Consider the following 22,810-nt stretch of genomic DNA (forward strand, 5'->3'; position numbering starts at 1 on the left):
AGCAGCGGATGCCTCCCCCAGTCCTAACAAACGAGAAGAGAAAAGCAGAAAAGGACTTGCCGGGTTTGGCGTCTAAATGATCATTGAAATTATACTACATGAAGCAACGTTGAGGAAAAGCATATTCGAAGTTAACGGACCAAAAGAGGGAAGAAGAACAAGAAGAAGAGTGGGAGGGGGGGCAAAATGATTTCATTGCAAGAGTAACAAGAACAATCATAGGAAATCATTTCACTCACACAAATATATATATATATATATATATATAACTTACCTTTTGGATAATTGATTGAAAAAACAGAGAATAAACTTTAATCTATTGTTAAATTGAAATTTATTTATACAGAGAGATAAGCATTATTTTATACTGGCTTCCAAATTGAATAGAGATCGTTGGACAAAAATAATAATAATAATAATAATATATATATATATTTATATTTATTAACGTTATCGAATTGATCATCACATTAACTGAGATTGTTAGGAATTGGAACACTTCACTAGCATAAAATCCATATATTGTTATTTCTTCTCCAAGTAGAATTTGTTATTCTTTAACACTAGTTGTGTAATATAAAGAACCAGTCCTTATTTAAAAGCAAAAAAAATAACAAAAGATAAAATAGCTATAATTGCATTCTCATAAAAACGCATTTTTGAATACTCTCATCCTTTAGTCATTTTATTTATCATATTCTCGTAATTGTTAATCACATTACCATACAAAAAAATATATATATATAAATAGACAAATATGCCGTTAATATTTAAAGGTTTCAATCGTATGGCAAAACCTTTTGCTGTTACTGCACAATTTTCTGCAAAACATCCAATACATGTCATATTATCTGTTTTATTTGTAACTACAGTTGCATACCTTTCAGTGATCCAATATTATTTCAATGGATTCCAATTCACTACCACATTGGAGAATCAAGTTTCCGATCTAACAGACTATGAATTCTCAAATATCTTTCAAACTTGTACCCATTTTTATAAAGAGTCTCCAAGGGCTCAAGAATGGACCCAAATATCTTTGACTCAAGCAAAAGAAAATTTCCCTGAATCAAACCACTTCTTCTTACATAAGCTAAGATTTGACCCTAAGGACGCTGTTACTCCAATTTTACCAACATTCAATAATACAATCTATGATAATAATAATACCAAATATGTTCTTGATCAAAACCCTGGTGCTGTTAATGAACAATTCAAGTATCACAAAGGTGTTGCCCACTTAACTCAATGGAGGGAAATCAATCATCAAGGAAGTAATTGGTTTGATTTAGCAAGAATTGTTACTAATCTTTACGAATTAGGTACTAATCATATTAATGAAGCCGATTCATTTGATATTATCATCATTTCTATGGCATATGTAACCATGGTCTATACTATATTTAACCTGTTTGTTAAATTGAATCAAGAAAGTGAACAGTCAAATTACTGGTTAGGTATCTCAACAATTGTTAACTCTGGTTGTTCTTTGGTGTTATCATTATATGTTACTCAATGTTATTTAAATAGAACAGTTCCTATTCTGAGTTTAGTTGAAGGTCTACCATTTTTAATTGTAATATTAGGTTTCAAGAATCAAATCAAACTGGCCACTAATGCTTTGAAAAAAATAGAAAAGATTAGTATTTCAAAGAAAATCACTCCAGATAGAATTGTCCACGATGCAATGCTTGAAGAAGGTGGTCGCTTGATCCAAGATAATTTATTATGCTTGATTGCATTCACAGGTTGCTCCATCTACGCTAAAAACCTATCAATTTTAAGCAATTTCTGTATCTTATCGGTAATGATTTTAATATTCGAAGTGTTCTTAACTTGTACTTTCTATTCTGCTATCATCTCTTTAAAATTGGAAATTAAGGTCATCCATAGATCTACTATTATTAAACAAACCTTGGAAGAAGATGGTGTTATCCCAATGACTGCCGAAACCATTTCTAATGCCAAAGAAAACAAATCCACCAACAATATTTGGTTACTATCTCCAACATCTCTAGCCTTCGGTAAATTAATCTTAGTAGGTGGTTTCTTATTCATCCACATTTATAACTTCGGTTTAGGTTCTTTCTCCAATTATCAAAATTTTGTTGATTATATCATGAATTACTCATCAGATAACGATACCTTCATCACTCATCCAAAGACCTTACCGAAATTCATTAAACTAATCAATAATTCTGACAATAGTGATAGGAGACCAATCCTTATTTCATTAATCCCAACGCAATATTATGAACCAACTAAGAAAATCCACGAAATTGAAGATTTTATTTGTGACCTTTTACGCTATGTTAGCAAAGCCATTCGTGATAGATTTATCAGTAAGCTAGTATTTTTTGCCCTAATAATTAGTGCTTCGATCAATATATACTTACTACATGCAGCAAGAATTCACATTAACTACACTGCTGATGATCTAGTTCGTAAGAAGGATTCTTTATTGAAAAAGATCAGAGAAGTTCCATCCTTAGCTGGTGCCTCTTCAAGTAAAAATACTAAGAATGATAAAATCACTAAGAAACAAAAAAATAACAAGAATAAGTCCCAAACCCCACCAAAATCTGCCAATAAATCTGCTATCACAAGTAACCCTTCCCAATCATCGTTATCATCAACTACTTCTTCTGAAAGTGATGAGAATTCTAAACCATCTCATACTGTTGAGGAGATCGAGGAAATTTTGAAAACAGGAAGTGAAATTAAAGACTTACAAAATAAAGATGTTGCCACTTTGGTTATCAACAATAAGTTACCGCTTTATGCACTAGAAAAGAAATTAGGTGATACAACAAGAGCTGTTCTTGTTCGTAGAAAGGCTTTGGCTGTCTTAGCTGATTCTCCAGTTCTATCTACTGAACGTCTACCATACAAACATTACGATTACGATAGAGTATTTGGTGCTTGTTGCGAAAATGTTATCGGTTACATGCCTTTACCGGTTGGTGTTATAGGCCCTTTGGTCATTGATGGTGTACCATACCATATTCCGATGGCAACCACAGAAGGCTGTTTGGTTGCATCTGCTATGCGTGGTTGTAAAGCTATTAACTCTGGTGGTGGTGCGGTCACTGTCTTAACTAAGGATGGTATGACTCGTGGTCCATGTGTGCGTTTCCCTTCTTTAGCTAGATCAGGTGCTTGTAAAATTTGGTTAGACTCCGTTGAAGGTCAAGAAAGGATCAAGAAAGCTTTCAATTCAACTTCAAGATTTGCTAGATTACAACATATCCAAACTGCCCTTGCCGGTGACTTGCTTTTCATTAGGTTCAGAACTACAACTGGTGATGCTATGGGTATGAATATGATTTCTAAAGGTGTCGAATTTTCCTTGAAACAAATGGTTGAGGAACTAGGATGGGAAGATATGGAAGTTGTTAGTGTTTCTGGTAATTACTGTACAGATAAGAAGCCTGCTGCAATTAATTGGATCGAAGGCCGTGGTAAGAGTGTGGTTGCAGAAGCCACCATTCCTGGTGATGTTGTTAGAAACGTGTTAAAGAGTGATGTTGCCGCGCTAGTTGAATTAAACATTTCGAAGAATTTAATTGGTTCTGCAATGGCTGGTTCAGTTGGTGGGTTTAATGCTCATGCTGCTAATTTATTAACTGCGGTTTATCTAGCCTTAGGTCAAGATCCTGCTCAAAATGTTGAAAGTTCTAATTGTATTACATTAATGAGAGAAATTGATGGTGATCTTAGGATTTCTGTTTCTATGCCTTGTATTGAAGTAGGTACCATTGGTGGTGGTACAGTGCTAGAACCTCAAGGTGCAATGCTAGATTTACTAGGTGTCCGTGGACCTCATCCAACTAGTCCCGGTTCGAATGCAAGACAATTAGCCAAAATAATAGCATGTGCTGTCATGGCTGGTGAATTATCTCTATGTGCTGCTCTAGCTGCTGGTCATCTTGTCCAAAGTCATATGACTCATAATCGTGCCAAGAAACCTGAGAGTACTCCGACCTTAACTAATCAAACTGCATCATCAGTTACAAACGTCGCAAGCAATGCCTCCACACCAGTCAACGATATCGAGCGCCTAAAAGAAGGAGCAGTTACTTGCATTAAATCCTAGAAAGTTATGAAACCCTAAATAAACCACACACAAACTTCTTTATATTATCACAACTCAGAAATTGTTACTGTAACTGAGCTACCCAATCATGCACAATTCAATAATATTGAAATTATCCTCTAGTCATATTAAGCAATAAGGACAGAGATGCTATATATCTACATAACCCATGCAATCATATATCATTTAGACATATTCATAATAAACAAATAATTTACAAAAAAATGGTACTTTTTACTGATTATATTATCCTGTATAAGTCAGCTTGCCAAATGACCTATTTTATGTTCACTTTCTTTCATTACGCGACAGTTGGGTATAGGGTTGACTCTCGGGGCGATCCCATATTGGCAAATCCTTCTCTCTTAATATTTTCAAATATAATATGTGTATATATGAGCCGACTTTTCATCGCCGTGACTAAAAAATGGTAACGAAAAATGCAACTTACAGTCCCACTGAGCAACAGGGTTCAAGATCGAAAGACACAAGTAGACTCAACCGATTATTTTCCATTAAGCATATGCTATTGTATTACTGTATGAAATATTAGTCTTTTCTATTCTAATAAACCTTAATATAACCAAATTGAATTATTTCTCCTACCTAAATTAAAGGAAAAAATTTCCAGCACTAATTTCGTCATTTTGTTTTTTCACTAGTAGCAAGAAAGACATCAACGTTCGAGGTAAAAGAGAACTTGCCGAACTACGTATATTGAGTTGAGAATATAGTACTACTGACGACTAAGAGAACCTGGTAAGAAATTAAAATATATGGGAATCATGGATGACTCACAATATCCATCAACTAATGACTTACTCAGAGCCCGGATTGAAGGTGCGAATCCTGATGATCCAAGAGTCCAACAACCTATGAAGCTGGAAGTAACAATGGAAAATGGAAAATTGAAGCGAAGTTCTTTTGCATGTGTTGGTTGTCATTCGTTGAAACAAAAATGCTGGCCTTCTGACTTGGATGATATTTATAGGAAACCATGTCAACGTTGTCTTAGACAAAAGAAAATATGTACTTTCGACCTATCAAAAAGAACAAGAAAAAGACAACCACGTAAAAGTAAAAATAATGATAATCCAAATCTGAAAAACTTACCTTCCAAATCATCATCTAATAAACAATCTGATAATACTTATTCTTCACCAGTTTCACCAGCCCAAAAGAGACCCATATCAAGTCTATACCAGGAAAATGATAATATCCAAATTGTAAATAATGATATAACCATGAATACACTCCCCTCTGAGAGAGATATCAAATCTTTTACTTCAAATAAACTAAATGTATCAGATAATCTGCTGAATAGCAGTAATAGCAATGTTATCAATCAACAAATATCAACTCCTACAATACTTCCTGGAATCCAGAGTCTTTCGGGCATATGGCCAGGTCCGGTGAAGGGTGCAGCACCTGTCTCACAAGCTTCTCCATCTATTTCTCCAAGTATGTCTAATAACTCATCTCCAACAAAATTTCTGGCACAAGAGCGAAATCCAACTTTCACACATCCTAGAAAGAAATCTATAAATCAAACATCCATACATTTGAACCACTCCTTCAAGAAACAGTTGCAGTCTTTATTAGTCAATCAAAAAGGAAAAGGTATCGATCTTTCTACAAAGTTCACAACATGGTCTGAGAAATGGAATGATGTGGTCCAAACCACAATGTTTTTACCTTCAATTAAAGATCCAATAGCTGTTGGTATTTTATCGACGAATGAGGCAGATATCAGATTAAAATTATACAAAGGAGAGATATCAACATTAGGTAAGTTAGCATTTATTAAAATCCCTTCAGATATTACCGTTGACGAATTAAGAAGTGAAAAACCAATTTTATTTTCGGTTATTATGTCTACAGTTTCGGTTATAATGAAAGAAGATGAAACTACCAGGGAAACGATAATGAAATTAGACAGCTTTGTTATCAACCTATTAACCAATCAAATTTTTAAAGTGAATAATAAATCAATTGAGATAATAGAAGCACATATTGTATTATGCACATGGTATAACTTTCTAGAGTGGTCTAATAAAACAAGATACCATTTGTTCAATTATATTGGATGTTGCTTAACTAAAGATTTAGGCCCACTGTTTGTAAATAGGGCATTTGCAATGTTCAGTGATGTAGAACCTAAGAATGGGGAATCCAAATTTAAATCACCTTTAGAGTTATATACTAACGGCCCAAGAATCATATTATTAGTTTATATTACATCTTTAAACATTTCCATTTTCTTAAAACAAACAATAGAATTAAAATGGAGTGACCTAGTTAAGTTAGCAGCAGACAGACTACAAGTTCAGATAGATGAATATCTCTCGAATCAATCAACCCCTTATCCAGATTCTAATTATGACATTGAGGATGATATTGTTCTCGTGTCATTTGCACGTTTAAATCACCAATTAGAGAAGATTCACGTCTATCTGCATGAGATGACAGATCTTTTCGACTTAGATGATATTAAAATCAGGGAAAGATATGTTGAAAAACTATTAATCAAGTATAGAGGTGAATTACGTGAGTTATTTGATAGCATGCCTAAAAATAGGAAAAGGTTATTGACTTTCTACTATTCAGTAGAGGCTTATTTCCATCAATTTGAAATCCAATATTACTTAAAAAAACTATCTGAAATGAAACATAAAGGTATTGTATCTGGTGAAATTTATACGTCCATCGAGGTAAATGCAGTTCGTTCTTTTATTGAATGTTACAACTGTTGCATTTCCGCTTTACAAGAATTTTCTCAATTAACTCCAACATTAATTGCTTCTATACCATTATTCCTAATGTCTAGATTAATTTATACTGTTGGTGTTTTATTATTACGGTTAAGATATAGTGTAGTAGCATTTCCAATTTTCCACCATTTGTTAGAATTAACGGACAATTGTGTTTTAATGGTGAACGACGTTCGAGAATTACTTAATAAAAGTTCGCAACAATACCCTTACAACTATTTCCTTTATAAATTCCAGTATGTGGTTATTTTATTTGTCCAAACTTATGCGAACAAAGTCATAGATTTATTTGAAAGTACAACTGGCTCATTTAAACAGCCAGTGAGTTCTGGGTCTAGTATATTGGATGAGTCAATTCAATTAAATCCACAAGTGCTGTTTAACAGGTCTCAAGATAATACATGGATTAATCCAAGATTGAAAAATATAAATAGTAATTTATCTAACAATGATAGTGCCCCCGATAATCCCAGGAGAAATATGAAAATGGATACCAGGTCAAATAGTCTCAATAATGCACACTTAAGTACCAGTTTCAATAAGACTGATCAAAACGTTGGAAACCCAGGAAAGTTTAATAATGATTCAAATTCCAATAGTATGAACATCATAGCAAATAGTAATAGTATTGGAATTTTAAACAACGAGCATACAACACCATTACTAAACCTAAGTAATACGAACAATACCAACACCAATATAGAGCCACTAGGTAATACCAATGACATTAAACGATCCGTTTCGGCGATGTCCTTCAACCACATGTCCAAACCAATAAATAGTGAAATGAGAACTTCTTCACCATCGGTATCGATAACCAGTGATAATTTGAATGAATATTTGACTGATGTTAACTCTCTAGCTTGGGGTTTCAATGCATTAAATGACGAATTTTGGACTGATTTATTTATAGATGATATGTAAATATGGAATTTATATAGTGAAAACAAATATAGAATACAACTGAAATAACAATTATTGGTTTAATTTCTACATTCAGCTGCTAATCATTGGTTCTAAAAATGATTCTAAGTTATTCATAAAGTGTCTGTTCGTTATCTTCCTTGTACCTTGACCTCTTTTTTCATTTTCATTTTCAGAGAAATCATAGGGGGATAAGTAGTTATTCGTAATATATTTGACAAATATATCACTGTAAATATGCTGAAGTACCTTATTATAGTTAAATGGTTTGAAATCGGTTAGTAACACAAACCAGAGTCCTGTAGCTGTACAATATGTATGAATTCTAAACTTTCCGGTGGATATTGAACTTATTTCGTTGGTCCGCCCAGTATCATCAGTCGATAATTTACCAGTTACAGATCTGAGAGAGAATATTATACCATACAATAACTTTGATACATCGTCATTTTGTTTTGAATTCGTTGTCCCACTTTTGGGGTTTGCTAATAGGGTCCATTCCCGGTCATAAATACAATTACAATGTCTGTCGAAGATCCAGAAAGAATATATCGTCATGATGGTAACAAAAAAAAGTTAGTTGAGCAACTTTAAGCTTCCCGCGATAATAATGAGCTTTGGTACTCGTATACTGATAAATCCAATTACCTTTGTGCCTTTTCTTTTTATTGAGAAATACTGTTTGTTCTTAATATTTTCATTCTGAATTTTCGTATCATGCAAATGGCGTTACACGGCCGAATGGGCAAAGCTTTCCCATAATTAATCAATCGATCATCAGTCCAACCAAACATGACTAATCCAATTATATCATTTTTGCATAAATACATACTTATAATAAACAAGGAGTCAGAATTATTTAGTGAATAAAGATAATATTTTTAAACAGAGTTAGCGAAAGTAATGCTTCCAAAGAAAATTATAAGTCAATATTCAGATGCTTAGAACGACATTAGTAAGAAACGGTATATCCATCAGGTTTGGGGCTGCTCACTTTCGTTTAACATCTGCCACATCCTCATTATTCCCGGTACATCGTTGGATTTCCACCGAAATTCCAGAGAAAGCACAAGCGTTTGAGACAAAGGAAGAAGAAACAGTATATAAGAAACTAAAGGAAGCACTAGATCCCAAACAATTGGCTGTTCATGATATTTCTGGAGGTTGTGGATCCATGTACAATATAGTAATCAAATCAGACAAGTTTAATACGTTAACAACTATCAAGCAACATAAAATGGTAAACACTATTCTCAAGGAAGAAATATCTAGATGGCATGGACTACAATTATCTACGCAGAAGGATAAATAGAAAGTTTTTGAAAAGAGAGAGCAAACTGTACTCTATATATGTTCTGCTATCTCCTTGAGATAATCAGAACAAGTATACACACGTAGATAGCACATCATATACATAACAAATCACTTATATATAACCAGAAAATATATAACAAATAGGTCAATATTCTTATTACTTTGAACCCTTTCCCTCTATATAACGATCGAAGCATTGATTTCGCTCTAACAAAAAATGTTATTATTCTCAGAGACGAAAAGGTAAACAAAAAACTGTAAAGAAAAGTAATGAATAATTTAATCGATCTTCCTACTTTTCCTCTGTGTTTTGAATATTATAGACTGTTATATCTATACCCTATGAAGTGTACATTGTATTATTATTATGGATAATTCAATTGACTCCTCAAATGATCAGCGAGAGCAACGTAAATACTCACTCAACCACATATCGAGTACCGATGAGAATAGCAAAAGGCGATCTATTACTAATCCCACAATACTACTTGGAAGTATGGCTGAATCGATACCAAATACGACAAACAATTCCAAGATAGCAAAGGATCTAATAGATGACGACGATCACTTTCATTTGCCAAGTGACCTCAATAATTTAGCACTAGATACTATGAATTCTTCTACACCTCAAAAAACTTCAATTGTAGATAGTATTCTAACAAAGCCTATAATAGAGGAGGATGAACATACGCCAAATGAGATGGGATTAGATTTTAGGGAAGACGGCTGGAATATAGACACTAGTGATAGTGTTTCAAGTAAAGATATCCCAACTGTAACTGCTGAAATGACCCCATGGAAAAACAAGAAATCAAGCTCTTTAATAGACCCACCCCCAAATTTCAACATACCTAATATCAAGTCGTCCGTAAATTCATCTGAACATCTAAAACCTTTGTTAAAATCATCCCTAGATATGACAGATATTCAAAAAATTGCGGACAATGATCGTCTTGATTCTATAACTAGAGATATCAATCCTATGGAATACGAGAAGATGAGACGATCAATCGCCTCCCTAAGAATGAAATATAATGCCCTTGTTGAAATGATAAAACAAATAAATCTAGGTGATAACTTGGAGAATGGGTTAAGCAATAGCAATAGGAGCTCTGTTTATAAAAGGTTGCTCGAAAAACTTGAGAGGAATGATGACACAAGTGATGTAAAGTTGGAAAATGAAAAGCTTCTTACAATAATTACAGAGAAAGATGCAACCATTCATAATACACAACATCAATTAACTCAACTTCAGGAAGAAAATGTCATTATATTAAACAATACAGATGAATATATAAAAACATCAGAAAATTTGTGCAAAATTGTCGATAATGTACTCAGCTACATAAAAAATATCGATTTTAAAACTTTCCACTTATCAGATGAAGAGAAGAGCATACTACAAAAGGCTATAGACCTCAACTCAAATTACTTCCCCGTAAAGATGAACACTCTTGAGGCCTCGATTCATAAATTGATAACTAATTTACAAAATAGTGAAGAAAATATTCTAACAATGAAGGAAAAAGAACAATCCAGCCAAAGAGGTAGTATAATGGCGAACAGTACACAACTGAATCAAATTATAACAGAAGATATTGGTGAGAAAAGTGTCGACCCCAACATGGAAATTATAATCCAAGATTTACGAAAGGAATACGATAATTTTATTAAGAGTATAGGAGATAAATTAAACATGTCATCACAGATAGAAAATGAATTGAAGTTTAAATTATCAAGGCAAGAAGACCTTCTCCATAAAATATCACTAATCCGTAAGGAACAACAAAGTGACGTGATATTTGATTCTCCCCATAATATCGAAATCGAAAAAAGACCATCATTGCCAGAAAAAAATATGGAACCTACTTTGGATAATTCATATATTGATCATATTAAAAGTTTAACCATGCTAGCTGAGACCCAAAAAGATAAAATAAACGACCTAGAGTTACAGGTTGAAGACACCAATCAAGTCAAAAAAGAAAACAATAAAGTTCAAAAAGAGAATATACAATTGATGAGGAAAATAGAAAATATCGAAGAGATGATTCAACAAAAGAACGAAAACTGGAATAATCTTATCTCACAATTAGAGGGGCAGGTTAATGAACTTTTGCATGAAAAGCAAGCTTTGGAAGAGTTAACTCATTCACTTGATAATGAAAATAAGAACGAAGAGCAAGCAAGAGAAAATTTTGCAAATCAATTAAACGATATGAAAGAGCATATAGAATATTATATAAAGGAAAATGAAAAAATACGTGAATCTAATGACAGTCTAAGAAGCATGGTCTTGCAGGTTAAAGCATCTCAAACTAATACAATAAATAAACTTGACACCGAATTTAATAATTTCAATCAAAATCTATTACTCCATTTTCTTAAAGTATTCGAAATTCTAAAAAATATTATTGAAAGACACTCCATTGAGCAATCCATTCAAAAGGTGGAGAAACTGAGCAGTATATCAAGTTTAGATAATCTGAAAGATGCTGGACCTAAGTTTGAGGTAATTTACATATTTATTGAAATGGCCCTTGAGTCAATAATCCAGTCATACACTGAAATACTGGTAGAAACCGCACCTATAACAAAAAATAACTTCAGTAATTCGAAACCTGGCAATTCGACAAATCATGACATGCAAATCAAGATTAATGAGCTACAGAAAAGATGGACATTTGAACGAGAGAGGCGAAAACTTGATGCAACAGCAGCAGAAGCTAAAATTACAAAATTGCAAATTGAAAATGATTTACTAAAAGAGCAAATATTTAATGCATCCTTAAATGATTGATATATACATACTTGTAAAGTATACAATATAGAGTAGTTATATATTTATTAGATCATTTTCATAAATTTGTGTTAATGATCAGCTCTCACTTGCAACTCTTTTTACAAAACATTAAACTCGGAAGTTTCTAGAATTCCGAACTGCCTAATTTGAAAAGTTTAAAATAAAAAGATATAAAGGAGAAGGAAATCGAACAATCCATGGTTGGCCACTATATCAATCAACACTGTAAACTATCTTCATATGACAAAGGGAACAGTTAAAGTTGTGGTCTGTGGTGATGATAAAGTTGGTAAAACCAGCTTGATTGTCACTCTTATGAAAGACAGATTCGTGCCTAATCTTCAGGATGTTCTACCACCTGTTACAATTAATCGTGACTTTTCCTCGAATCCTTACTCTCCAAAGGGTACCATTTTAATTGATACAAACAATGAAGATATCACCCAATTACACTTACAGTTGAAGTCTGCCGATGTTATATGGCTAGTATATTCTGACCATGAATCATACGAAAAAATATCATTATATTGGATGATGCTCTTTAGATCGTTAGGGTTAAATATTCCTGTGATTCTCTGTAAAAATAAATGTGATCGATTTAACAATGTCTATAATATGGATAATCAAGCTAATATTAATGTAGATACAAAAGTGGAAGATGAAGAGTTTATTCCTATTTTAATGGAATTCAAAGAGGTTGATACTTGCGTCAAGGTAAGTGCGTTAACCAAGTATAATATAAACCAGGCATTTTACCTATGCCAAAGGTCAATTACCTACCCAATTGTGCCTCTGTTTGATGCTCGTCTTGGCCAGCTAAAACCTTTGGCACGAGAGGCCCTGGAGAGGATATTTCTACTGAGTGACAATGATCAGGATAATTATCTGAATGATGAAGAGATGCTGGCTTTACAAAAGAAATGCTTCAATAAAAGTATTGATATAAATGAATTGGAATTTATAAAAGACACATTATTAGATTTAAAATCATCTAGTTTGTCGTACCAAAATCCATTTTATGTTGAAGGAAAAGGTATTACTAAGGAAGGATTTCTAAAGTTGAACAAAATTTATGCTGAGAAAGGAAGACATGAGACGATATGGGGTATGCTACGTGAGTTCCGATACACTGATTCTTTATCTTTGGACGATATGATATTACATCCCAGACTCAATATTCCTGATACTTCGAGTGTAGAATTAAGCCCGAAAGGATATAGATTTCTGGTAGACTTATTTCTGAAATATGACAAGGACAATGATGGTGGTTTGAATGATGAAGAACTTATATCCATGTTTCAATGCACTCCTGGTTTACCGAAGCTGTGGTCTCAGACAGATTTTCCTTTATCCAGTGTTGTGAATAATAGGGGCTCTATTACATTACAAGGTTGGCTAGCCCAATGGAGTATGACGACATTCCTTAATTATTCAATTACCACTGAATATTTAATATGGCTTGGTTATGAAGGGGATACTAGAATGGCATTGCAAATCACCAAGGCTAGAAGATTTAGGCGGCGATCTGGGAAATTTTATAGAACCAGAGTTACCGACAGAAAAGTTTTTAACTGTCTGATAATTGGGAAACAAAAGTGTGGTAAGACCTCATTATTAGATTCCTTTTTAGGCCGAATATATTCCACACTATACACTCCTACAACTAAACCTAGGATAGCTGTCAATAGTTTAGAATTAAAAGGTGGGAAACAATATTATTTAATTCTGCAAGAGTTCAACGAGTTAGATGAAACAAATATTTTAAAAGATAAAAGAAAATTGAAGGAATGTGATGTTTTATGCTTAACGTACGATTCTAGTGATCCAGAATCATTTTCCTATATTATTGATCTATTCAAGAAATACAATAAATATATAAAGTCAATTCCGATCGTATTTGTAGCATTAAAAGCAGATTTGGACAAGCAGCAGCAGAGATGTAGCTTCCAACCAGATGACTTTTGCGAACAATTATACCTAGATCATCCATTGCATGTTTCATCATTGTGGTTGAGCTCTCTTAATGAGTTGTTTATCAAAATAACTGAAACGGCATTAAAACCAGAAGAATGTACTGCTGGGTTTCCTGAAGAAATGAGCGTAGAAGATTCTGACTATATGCAAACAGCAGTTGTACTCGGTTCTAGTGTGGGATTTGTGACTCTATTGGCATTTACACTGGTGAAGCTTTTTAAGGCTAGTGATCATCGATAAACCATATTATAGTAACGTTTCCTTGTATATAAGTTTCATTACATATTCTAACACTGTCTCAAATATCTTTTAATTGATGATCCAGAATATACAGTATTTGCGAGATTTCTTTTGAAGTATCCTCTTCTCTTTGTTGTATCTTTCTATTATTGAATATATAATTTATATGATGTGTGTGTGGATTACAAAAAAAAACTAAGATATGTCACTTCCAAATAGGAAATCATAATCAAATAAATCTAAACCTCCCAGAAAACCGGAAAATTCATAGTTTCCATTTACAGATGGACCTTTGGTACTTTGAACAAATTGACTTGCAAGACTATTATTAGATTGCGAAGGGGTGTCGCTCTTATCTTTGTTCATCTCAGAGCTAGAACCATTTTGAATAATTCCATTATTATTGGGCGTGTTATTAAAATTTGTGCTCTTTTGATCAAATGTACTAGGATCGATATTCAAACTATTAGAAATACTTGCCGCAGAAGAAAGCATATGCAGATTATCTGAGGTTGGAATTTTAGAGTAAGGTGAGTGGGATCTTTCTCCTGGAATGACATTTTTATCATTCCCCATCTGGAAGTCAGATATTTTTGTTTCATTTGAAACACCGACGTTCATGGAATTTGTTTCGTCCTCTTTTTTAACCTTGGTAGCTTGATGATCAACCTCTTCCTGGGGAGGTCTTGGAATTACATTGTATATCTCTTTCACAGTTTTGCATAATTCTACTAAATCATCCAATGGAATTTCTCCAATGTGATTTCTCTTATCCAATTCTTGAATCAATTGTTGTTTTTTGTTCAATTCAACACCCAGGGTCATCCTTAAGGTCTTTACAATTTTTGAGTGTAAGTTATCCGCATTTGGTAATTTCAGTATCCCTTGCCATAATTCACCTTTCCTCATTCTTTGAACAATGACATCAAACAATGCAAACATTTTGAAAACTGAAAAATATCTAAATCTCAAATTTTCAGAAGAAAAAATGTAAATAAACTCAATAGCCATTTCTAAATCTTTCTGCAGAATACTGATTACTTCCAATTTTCTGTTTAATTCTCTGAATAAATCAGTATCATATAACGTTTTGGCATTTGTCATTTCTTGACATTTAGCATATAACTCATTGCATGCCAAATTAACTCTAAGAATAATACCGAGGGTGCTGAAAATGGTTGTAGGTAATGCCAACTGTAAAATTTTCCTGACATTATAATATGATGAAGGCAATAAATAATGTTTGTATTTATCAGTGAAAAAATCGTTGAACATTTTAATTAATGTGAGGGAGTCCTTACATGATCTTACTAGATACTCGTAATAATAAGGGAAATATTTTTCTTTATCTTCTCCAACTTTTAATTCGAAATGCAAGAAAATAGCTTCACTAGTTCTTAACATCATTAACATATTCATTAATCTTGTTTGTAAAGCATTTGAGTTTTTAAAAGAATAAAAGTTCAATTTTTCGATATACCTCCTTTCTTGTTCCTCTCTTGATAAAGGTATATTTGATGGATCAGAATCTATATTGTTCGGCTCATGATTTTTATTCACAGACTCAGTTGAAATTTCTCTGAAATCAATTAATGGCAAACTTTCCTCAATAAAGTTTTCAATTTTTTCTCTTGATAATTCAATACATTCCAAAGAAAACGAATTATTGTACGATAATGTCAAATTATCTAAATCTGAAAGAAGAATCGAGAATTGAGCTCTTATTAAAGTGAATTCATGAATTGACAGAATTCGATGAACTTTATTCTTTAACAATTCTTCATTGTTATTTGTACATTTTCTAAGGAAATCATAATCAAGGTCCTTCCTTACTCTCTCAATATAATTTTTTGAAAAATCAGGACTTCTAATATCCATGAATGAAGATACCAAGTCCATTGATAAGATTGGATGTCTACCTTTCAAAGTGGACTCAAATGAACAAACCCCAACTACGGAAATCCATAATAATCTTCTTTGATTCAATATTCTTTTATCGGACAAACTTTGATCTCTTAATTGTGGAAAGTCATATGGATCTCTATGAAGTCCAATGGATGTTGACAGCATCATAATCAGACTACTGATGACATCTGTTGGGTGTTCCAAAAAGAAGTCACCTTCTTCTGGCGAGAATGCAAAAAATGACCAAATATAAAGCAAACATGTAATAATATTTTCATTAGTGCAAGCACACCAATTCTCAGAGGCTAAGCATCGCTGAGCCAATAAAATAACGTCGTTACTCACTGGGTAACTGTTCACTATATCATTACTCAAATATTGACTTGGGAAACCTCTAACCTCTACATCACAAAAACTGTAAGAGATATAGGATAATTTTATTAACACTAACAAAATACTCAAATTTTCTAGTTTATAACGTAAATGAGTATTCCCTAGATTAATTTTGATCTTAGTGTCATCATTTGGATCTCTTATCACAGTCTCTGATATAGTTTCTTCAAACATATCAATATCTAAGAATGGTAAATTTGGATGAACATATTCATAAAAATGAGCTTTATATCTATCGACAATTTCTTTTGGAGGTAAAATTTTTTCAAACTCTGTAATAAAATTCTGCAGTAGATCTGAATATTCACCCGGTTTTAAACAATGATCTTCAAGGTATTCATGTCCCACAGTATTATAAAGCATTGATAAAATCATACCAATTTTCAAATTTCTTGAAGAATTAGCACTCTGTAGGATTCTATCGGTAAATTCATTAATTTTAGATCTTTGGAAAGGATCTTTATATTTATTCATTAAGATTTCCTTCAATTTGACTATATTACTTCGTACACTAGGTTGAGCTCTAGAGATATTTGCATTTGCAGTCAATGCAGGGATCATTGAATATCTTGATGGATGAATAAACACTGATGCAATTAAAGATGAAACAAATTTATCTTGAATGATGACGAAATTCTCAGATAATGGCTTAACGTCTTGTTTCATAACTTTACTGAAAATCAAAGTTGAATGATTCTTATAAAGGTTAATCTGAATATCTTTTAATCTTCTAGTGTGTGATCTTTTAACGTTTGGATCTACTGATATTGATAATGATCTCTTTCTATCATTATTACTATTATTATCATTATTATTCGATGAGGAAGAATCATTCTTCGAATTTTCTAGATCATTTGTCGTGGATTGAAGCAATTCATTATCTATTTGATCTGTGCTATCTATACCTTGTTCATTCATCAACCTCATTGCTTTATCCTTCCAATAATTAACATCCTTTTGTAATCTTGCAATTGTAGCATCTTTACTTGGTATCCTTGGTGGAACTTGTTTTGATACATCATATATACATTTAATGCCCATTTTCTTACATCTACCACATTCAGGTTTTTCACGATCACATTTAGTCTTTGATTTTCTACATGTTTGACAAACAAATGATATTCTATTTCTTTTTTTAATACCATTATGATCAGAATCATGAGAATCTCCTGACTCTGAATTATTTTCATTGTCAATCTCATTATTAAGCAGATTTGAATCTATATGTAATTTCAACTTATCCATTTTTTTTTAATAAGACAAATATGAAGTCCACTTTATTAATCCGTTTAGTAACAACTAAAAACCCTAATTGAATATCCTATAATATTAAATAGATCAAGTAATATAATTTTTTCTTTGAAAGGCAAATGAAAAGTTAAAGTTTTAATTTATTTCTCAAAAATAAACCAAATCAAACCAAACCAAAACCAATGAACTTATATAGATAGATATATATATGTATGTGTAAATGTATCACAGATTACCAGATTTCTTTTCTACATTGAGTAATTACAAAAAAATACATCATCGTTAAGTTCTAAATGCTTTAGTAGATATATATATATATATATATATATAAATATATATGTAAATTTCACCTCATTTTATTTCGTTTCGCTTAAAGGGAAATAGGGAAGAAAATCTTTCCGGTAAATAACAGCTGCAGGATATTAAATAGTGAAAAAAAAAGTAATTGAAGGAATAAACAGAGAGAGAAAAACGGAAGATATTGCCCATAGACCGTAAAATGGAAGTAAGTATATCTGGTAATAATCACATAATAAAGTAAATAAATTAAAATTCGGAAATAACCAATATAAGATATGTATATATAAACATGTACTCATAAAGAACAAGAATAAAGAACATGACTTCTTAGAATATAAAGTTCACAATTGTAATGTATATTTGTTTGTTTTTTGCAATCAAATAAAAACGAAGAGTATACGCAAAATTAAAAAAACATCTTGTTTTTCTTTTAACGTAGTAACTACAGGACAACGAATATTGCTTACATAAAAAAATCGATGTTCTTCTTTATATTCGAAGTGTAATTCTAATATAAAAATGTAAACAAACCCCAGTATTATATTGAAAACTTAGCATAAATATTTTCAAAATGTACATCTTATAATCGAAGACAGTAATGAAGGAGAGATATAACATATTCGATGACATTGATAATGAATGACACCAATATATGAGAAAAATGTATATTCAGATGATTTGAATAAAGGTAAGCGTATTTAAATCCATTTAAAACTGCAGGGAGAGAATTAGAGGGATATATAAATATATATAATACATTTCTGATCTTTTCAACCGTCAAAAAAAATAAAGTCCCGCTATTTTTTTCTTTTTAAGTTACTCTTAGGTCGATGTGCTACAATAGATAGATATATAGATATATAGTAATTATAAGTGATTACTACTTAATCTTAACCTTAATTGCAAAAAAACAAATTATTTAACTATTAACAACGGTATGGATCTGTATATTATTTACTACGTTAAACAATGGAAACGATTTATAAATAATAAAAACAACTATTAAACTGGATGTGCTTTTCTTTCCCACTGATTGCTTGCCATTGCTTGCCATTTATTGCTATTCATTGCTAGCAATCACAGATTTATCTCTCATATCTAGTAGAATGTGAGAGATAAATAAAACATGAAAAAATCTATTTGATCGGAGACTGTTCTTTGACGTTGTATTGTCCCTTTGTGCTTATACCATTAAAATATATCAATTAAGTAATCGTTGATGCTATACATCAGTCCACCCCTAGAAACAAACCTAGGCAAAACTTTTGTCATTATTATTGTCTCCAGATATTTTAGCAGCTTTACCGTCAATAGAACAACAACAATACAAAGTCAGAATCTCTTGCTTCTACGCTGGTCTCTCTCTTTTTCTTATTTCTCTTTCAGCATAGTGCTCATCGGAACATGAATATTTTCCCATTCTTCGTTATTCGTCTCTAAGTTTATTTCGATCGTTTTCTCTGCTTAAGGCATCGGGTTTTATAGTACTTACCCGATGGCTTCAGATATTGATCGATATAATAGTTTGAATTAATAGGATAAAAATATATATTTTCCAATGCTATTGAGAACCTTACATTAATATTATAGAGATAGATAGATAAGATGAAAAAGAATAAAAATAACACCATCATCTATCCTTTAATTGATTCATTTTCTGACATTTTAAAAATCATATAGACTTATTAGTAATTATAATTTCATCTAGTCGTCCGTATAAAATATATGTTTCAAACGTAATGTTTGAGACATCTATACTTCAACATGTTTGAAAACAACAACAAAGATTCATTATGTTTCGAATTACCATTGTCGGCCTTCTTTTGTCTTTGTTGTCATTCGTTTCAAATGCTACATTCTTGAGACATATTTATATAAACCGCCTTTCCTTTGTCAGCATCCCACCGCGATGCCGGCCTTATTATTATTTTTTTATTCTTATTATTGCCTGTTAAGAGATTCCTAAAACTGCCATAGTAAGCAATATTGTTAGAATCCTATAATATCATATACACTACAGTTATTACCATCGATGATAATCAAATACGTATAGACATTACCTTATTAAATGTTAATGGTATTTTATCTATTATTAAATGTACTTGTGTATAATATATAAATATGTATAAACGTAAAAACGCATGAGATACCGAATGCGTTTCCTCTAACCATGTTGTATCACAATTATTATGTTTTTTTTTTGTTACAATGTCTTAGTGTTATTTATTTCCTACCGAATATAGATATCATAGGAAATCTCTAGAATATGAATGTGTTGGCCCACTACCATAGAAACTAGTCTCTGGTTTCTTTAAATTATTATTTGTATTCCTATTATCCCCTGGAGTTCTTAAAAACCCATTATGTGAATTTGTTATGGGATTAGTGTTGGCACTATTAGTATTGTTAAACAAAGGTGACATCGCTTGTGTTGGTTGTAAATCGATATTACTACTGTTCGATCTATTTCTAGTCACTGTATTGTTTAAGGATAAAGAAGATTCTCCATCATAATCATTATTACTATCAAATAAGATTTGAGGTTTCCCGCTAAATCTTTTCTCACGTAATAGTTTCTCTTGATCAGTTTCATTTGTATCCATTACAGCTTGTCTTAATTCAAATAACTCTGCATCATTTTTATCGTTAAGATCCATTGTACTTTCACCTCCAATTTGTACTTTTGGAATGAAGGACACACGATCATCCTTCATTGGTTGATAACGAACATCTGGGTTTCTATAGACTAATGCCAACGAACATGTCACAATGGTGAATATTAACAAAAATAATGCAAAGACAGCATTTAAAACAAATAGAATCACTGCCATCACTGAAGAAACAACAGCAGGTTGCTTGAATAAATTACTGAAGAACAAAAAGAAAAAGGCATTAATCAAATTGACTAAATGGATTGCAATATTAAAAATATTTGTTCTTTTATCCAAATAAGGACGTATCCAACATAAACAACCAAAATATGCTAATTCAATAATAAAAATTATCATAGCTTGTGCTTTACCTTGTTCTTGTAAGACTGCAACAAATAAAGATCTAAAGAAAGAATATAATAGTAATGGTAAAACCCACCAATATCTATCAGCTTTAAATTGAGCATAAAGGAAACCATATCTGTTTAAAAATTGTGTATCACCATATAACAAATAAGCAGGATTCTTATACAATCTTAATGATTCTCCACCTTTTAACATAACTCTTGTACAGCCATAGATTAATAAACAAACGATAATAATTAAAATTATTACAGCATCTGCCATAACTGCAGGTGAATCATTTTGAGTAAATTCATAAATACATAATAATGTAATTTGTGGGAATGCAATAATGGCTAACCTATACAACGTACCTTTAATGATAGATCCCCAATTTTTTCTATATTGAAAGAAATTCGAACTTTCTGACATAACATTAGTCTTTACTAATAGTTCTAATAATGATTTGAAGAAAATTAATCCGAAGACAACCACGAATAAAAAGAATAGGAAAAATACAACGCCTGTTAAGAAAAAATTAGAAATTTCAATCCCAGCTAAATAAGAGACACGTGGAATACCTCTTAATACTAAAATTTTATTTGCATAATCTGTGCTATTTCTTTCATTAGTAGTATAAAGTGTTGAATCATCCAAAATATCATCGAAGTTATAATCACTTGCGGATGCAACACTAATTGATCTTTTTTTCAACCAATTATAAGCGTCACTCTTCATCATCCAATTTTGTAAATCTCTTCTTTTTTTTTGAACACTAATAGATAATACATCTTTATTAGCTACCACGACTGTTGATGTACCTTTTGTAGCTTGAACATACCAATTAAAAATATTTTGCATGAATTTTTCATTAATAATCCCCATTGACCATTGAAAATTTTGAGTCCAAGCAGCAGCAATTGGTGGGACTCTAGAGACACCCATCATTGCAGTAATAGCCAAGTTTTGAAAATAAATGAATAACGAGATAGAATTAGAAGCAATATGAGTTGCAGTAGCACTATAACCAATGACAGAGACAAAACCTGAAGTCAGAACACCTGCACCAGAGACGGCCGCAATAGGCCATGAAGCATATTTAGTTTGAACAGTCTTGCCATTAGATAAAATGGCTTGAACACAAGCCAAAGGAGTCTTAAACTCAGTATCATTAATCGAATAAACAACGACTCTCACTTGAGCATCTAAATCCGGAACAGTATAAGCAATACCAGGAATTTGATTTGTAACGTCGGTATCCAATTGATAAGATGATGAGACATCTATTCTTCCGGGACTTAAAGGACATAAAGCTTCTTGATCTAAAGAACAAGGATCGAATTCTTTATTGATTACTTTTAATCCATACGTAAGCACTTCAGCTTGAACGATAATCTTTTGATTAATCGTTGTAGTGGCATCGATCTTGAATACCACAGTATTATTATCAGGATAAAATCTGACATCAAAATATGATGAAGTAAATTGTGAATTATCCATACATGTCAATAATGAGTTGGTTTGTATATGTTTTGAACTTGAGGTGGTTGTAGAATTCTTTGCATCAGTAACTGATGTTATTGATGAACATATTGTTATTACGAGCACAATATAATGTATGATTCGATATAACATGATTCAAATCTGTGAGTGTATGCAAATAATAATGAAGGTGAGTATGTGAATGTGAATGTGAGTGTGAGGATGTGTAGCTATAGGTGACGTAATATTATAAAATAAATGGCTTAGAATCACTGTTTTGTTTTCTATTAATTAAATTATTTTAATACGAGCAAAACCGGTGAAAAATAAAAAGCACACGATCTATATCTTGAAAAAAACGATA

General features: G+C 32.0%; 8 protein-coding genes across 8 annotated transcripts; 5 read left to right on the forward strand and 3 right to left on the reverse strand.

Annotated features, from left to right (window-relative positions):
• Positions 1-757: 757 nt before the first annotated feature.
• Positions 758-4,096, forward strand: HMG1 (hydroxymethylglutaryl-CoA reductase (NADPH) HMG1; the record flags this gene model as incomplete). The annotated part of the gene is made up of 1 exon (XM_041552935.1): positions 758-4,096. One exon carries the CDS (start codon positions 758-760, stop codon positions 4,094-4,096), a length of 3,339 nt encoding a protein of 1,112 aa, XP_041408869.1.
• Positions 4,097-4,872: 776 nt separating this feature from the next.
• On the forward strand, positions 4,873-7,791 carry WAR1 (War1p; the record flags this gene model as incomplete). Its single annotated transcript, XM_041552936.1, has 1 exon — positions 4,873-7,791. The coding sequence occupies one exon, from the start codon at positions 4,873-4,875 to the stop codon at positions 7,789-7,791; it is 2,919 nt and encodes a 972-aa protein (XP_041408870.1).
• A 72-nt stretch (positions 7,792-7,863) lies between these two features.
• Positions 7,864-8,349, reverse strand: BET5 (TRAPP subunit BET5; the record flags this gene model as incomplete). Its single annotated transcript, XM_041552937.1, has 1 exon — positions 7,864-8,349. The coding sequence occupies one exon, from the start codon at positions 8,347-8,349 to the stop codon at positions 7,864-7,866; it is 486 nt and encodes a 161-aa protein (XP_041408871.1).
• Positions 8,350-8,728: 379 nt separating this feature from the next.
• Positions 8,729-9,103, forward strand: BOL3 (Bol3p; the record flags this gene model as incomplete). The annotated part of the gene is made up of 1 exon (XM_041552938.1): positions 8,729-9,103. One exon carries the CDS (start codon positions 8,729-8,731, stop codon positions 9,101-9,103), a length of 375 nt encoding a protein of 124 aa, XP_041408872.1.
• A 369-nt stretch (positions 9,104-9,472) lies between these two features.
• SPC72 (gamma-tubulin complex subunit SPC72) lies at positions 9,473-11,905 on the forward strand (the record flags this gene model as incomplete). The annotated part of the gene is made up of 1 exon (XM_041552939.1): positions 9,473-11,905. One exon carries the CDS (start codon positions 9,473-9,475, stop codon positions 11,903-11,905), a length of 2,433 nt encoding a protein of 810 aa, XP_041408873.1.
• A 243-nt stretch (positions 11,906-12,148) lies between these two features.
• On the forward strand, positions 12,149-14,122 carry GEM1 (ERMES complex Ca(2+)-binding regulatory GTPase GEM1; the record flags this gene model as incomplete). The annotated part of the gene is made up of 1 exon (XM_041552940.1): positions 12,149-14,122. One exon carries the CDS (start codon positions 12,149-12,151, stop codon positions 14,120-14,122), a length of 1,974 nt encoding a protein of 657 aa, XP_041408874.1.
• Positions 14,123-14,317: 195 nt separating this feature from the next.
• On the reverse strand, positions 14,318-17,665 carry OAF1 (oleate-activated transcription factor OAF1; the record flags this gene model as incomplete). Its single annotated transcript, XM_041552941.1, has 1 exon — positions 14,318-17,665. The coding sequence occupies one exon, from the start codon at positions 17,663-17,665 to the stop codon at positions 14,318-14,320; it is 3,348 nt and encodes a 1,115-aa protein (XP_041408875.1).
• A 2,552-nt stretch (positions 17,666-20,217) lies between these two features.
• On the reverse strand, positions 20,218-22,599 carry FLC2 (flavin adenine dinucleotide transporter FLC2; the record flags this gene model as incomplete). The annotated part of the gene is made up of 1 exon (XM_041552942.1): positions 20,218-22,599. The coding sequence occupies one exon, from the start codon at positions 22,597-22,599 to the stop codon at positions 20,218-20,220; it is 2,382 nt and encodes a 793-aa protein (XP_041408876.1).
• Between the last annotated feature and the right edge of the window lie 211 nt (positions 22,600-22,810).

Source organism: Maudiozyma barnettii (genome assembly GCF_903064755.1).
Source record: "Maudiozyma barnettii strain CLIB 1767 genome assembly, contig: KABA2_13, whole genome shotgun sequence".
In the NCBI taxonomy this organism is placed as follows: domain Eukaryota; kingdom Fungi; phylum Ascomycota; class Saccharomycetes; order Saccharomycetales; family Saccharomycetaceae; genus Maudiozyma; species Maudiozyma barnettii.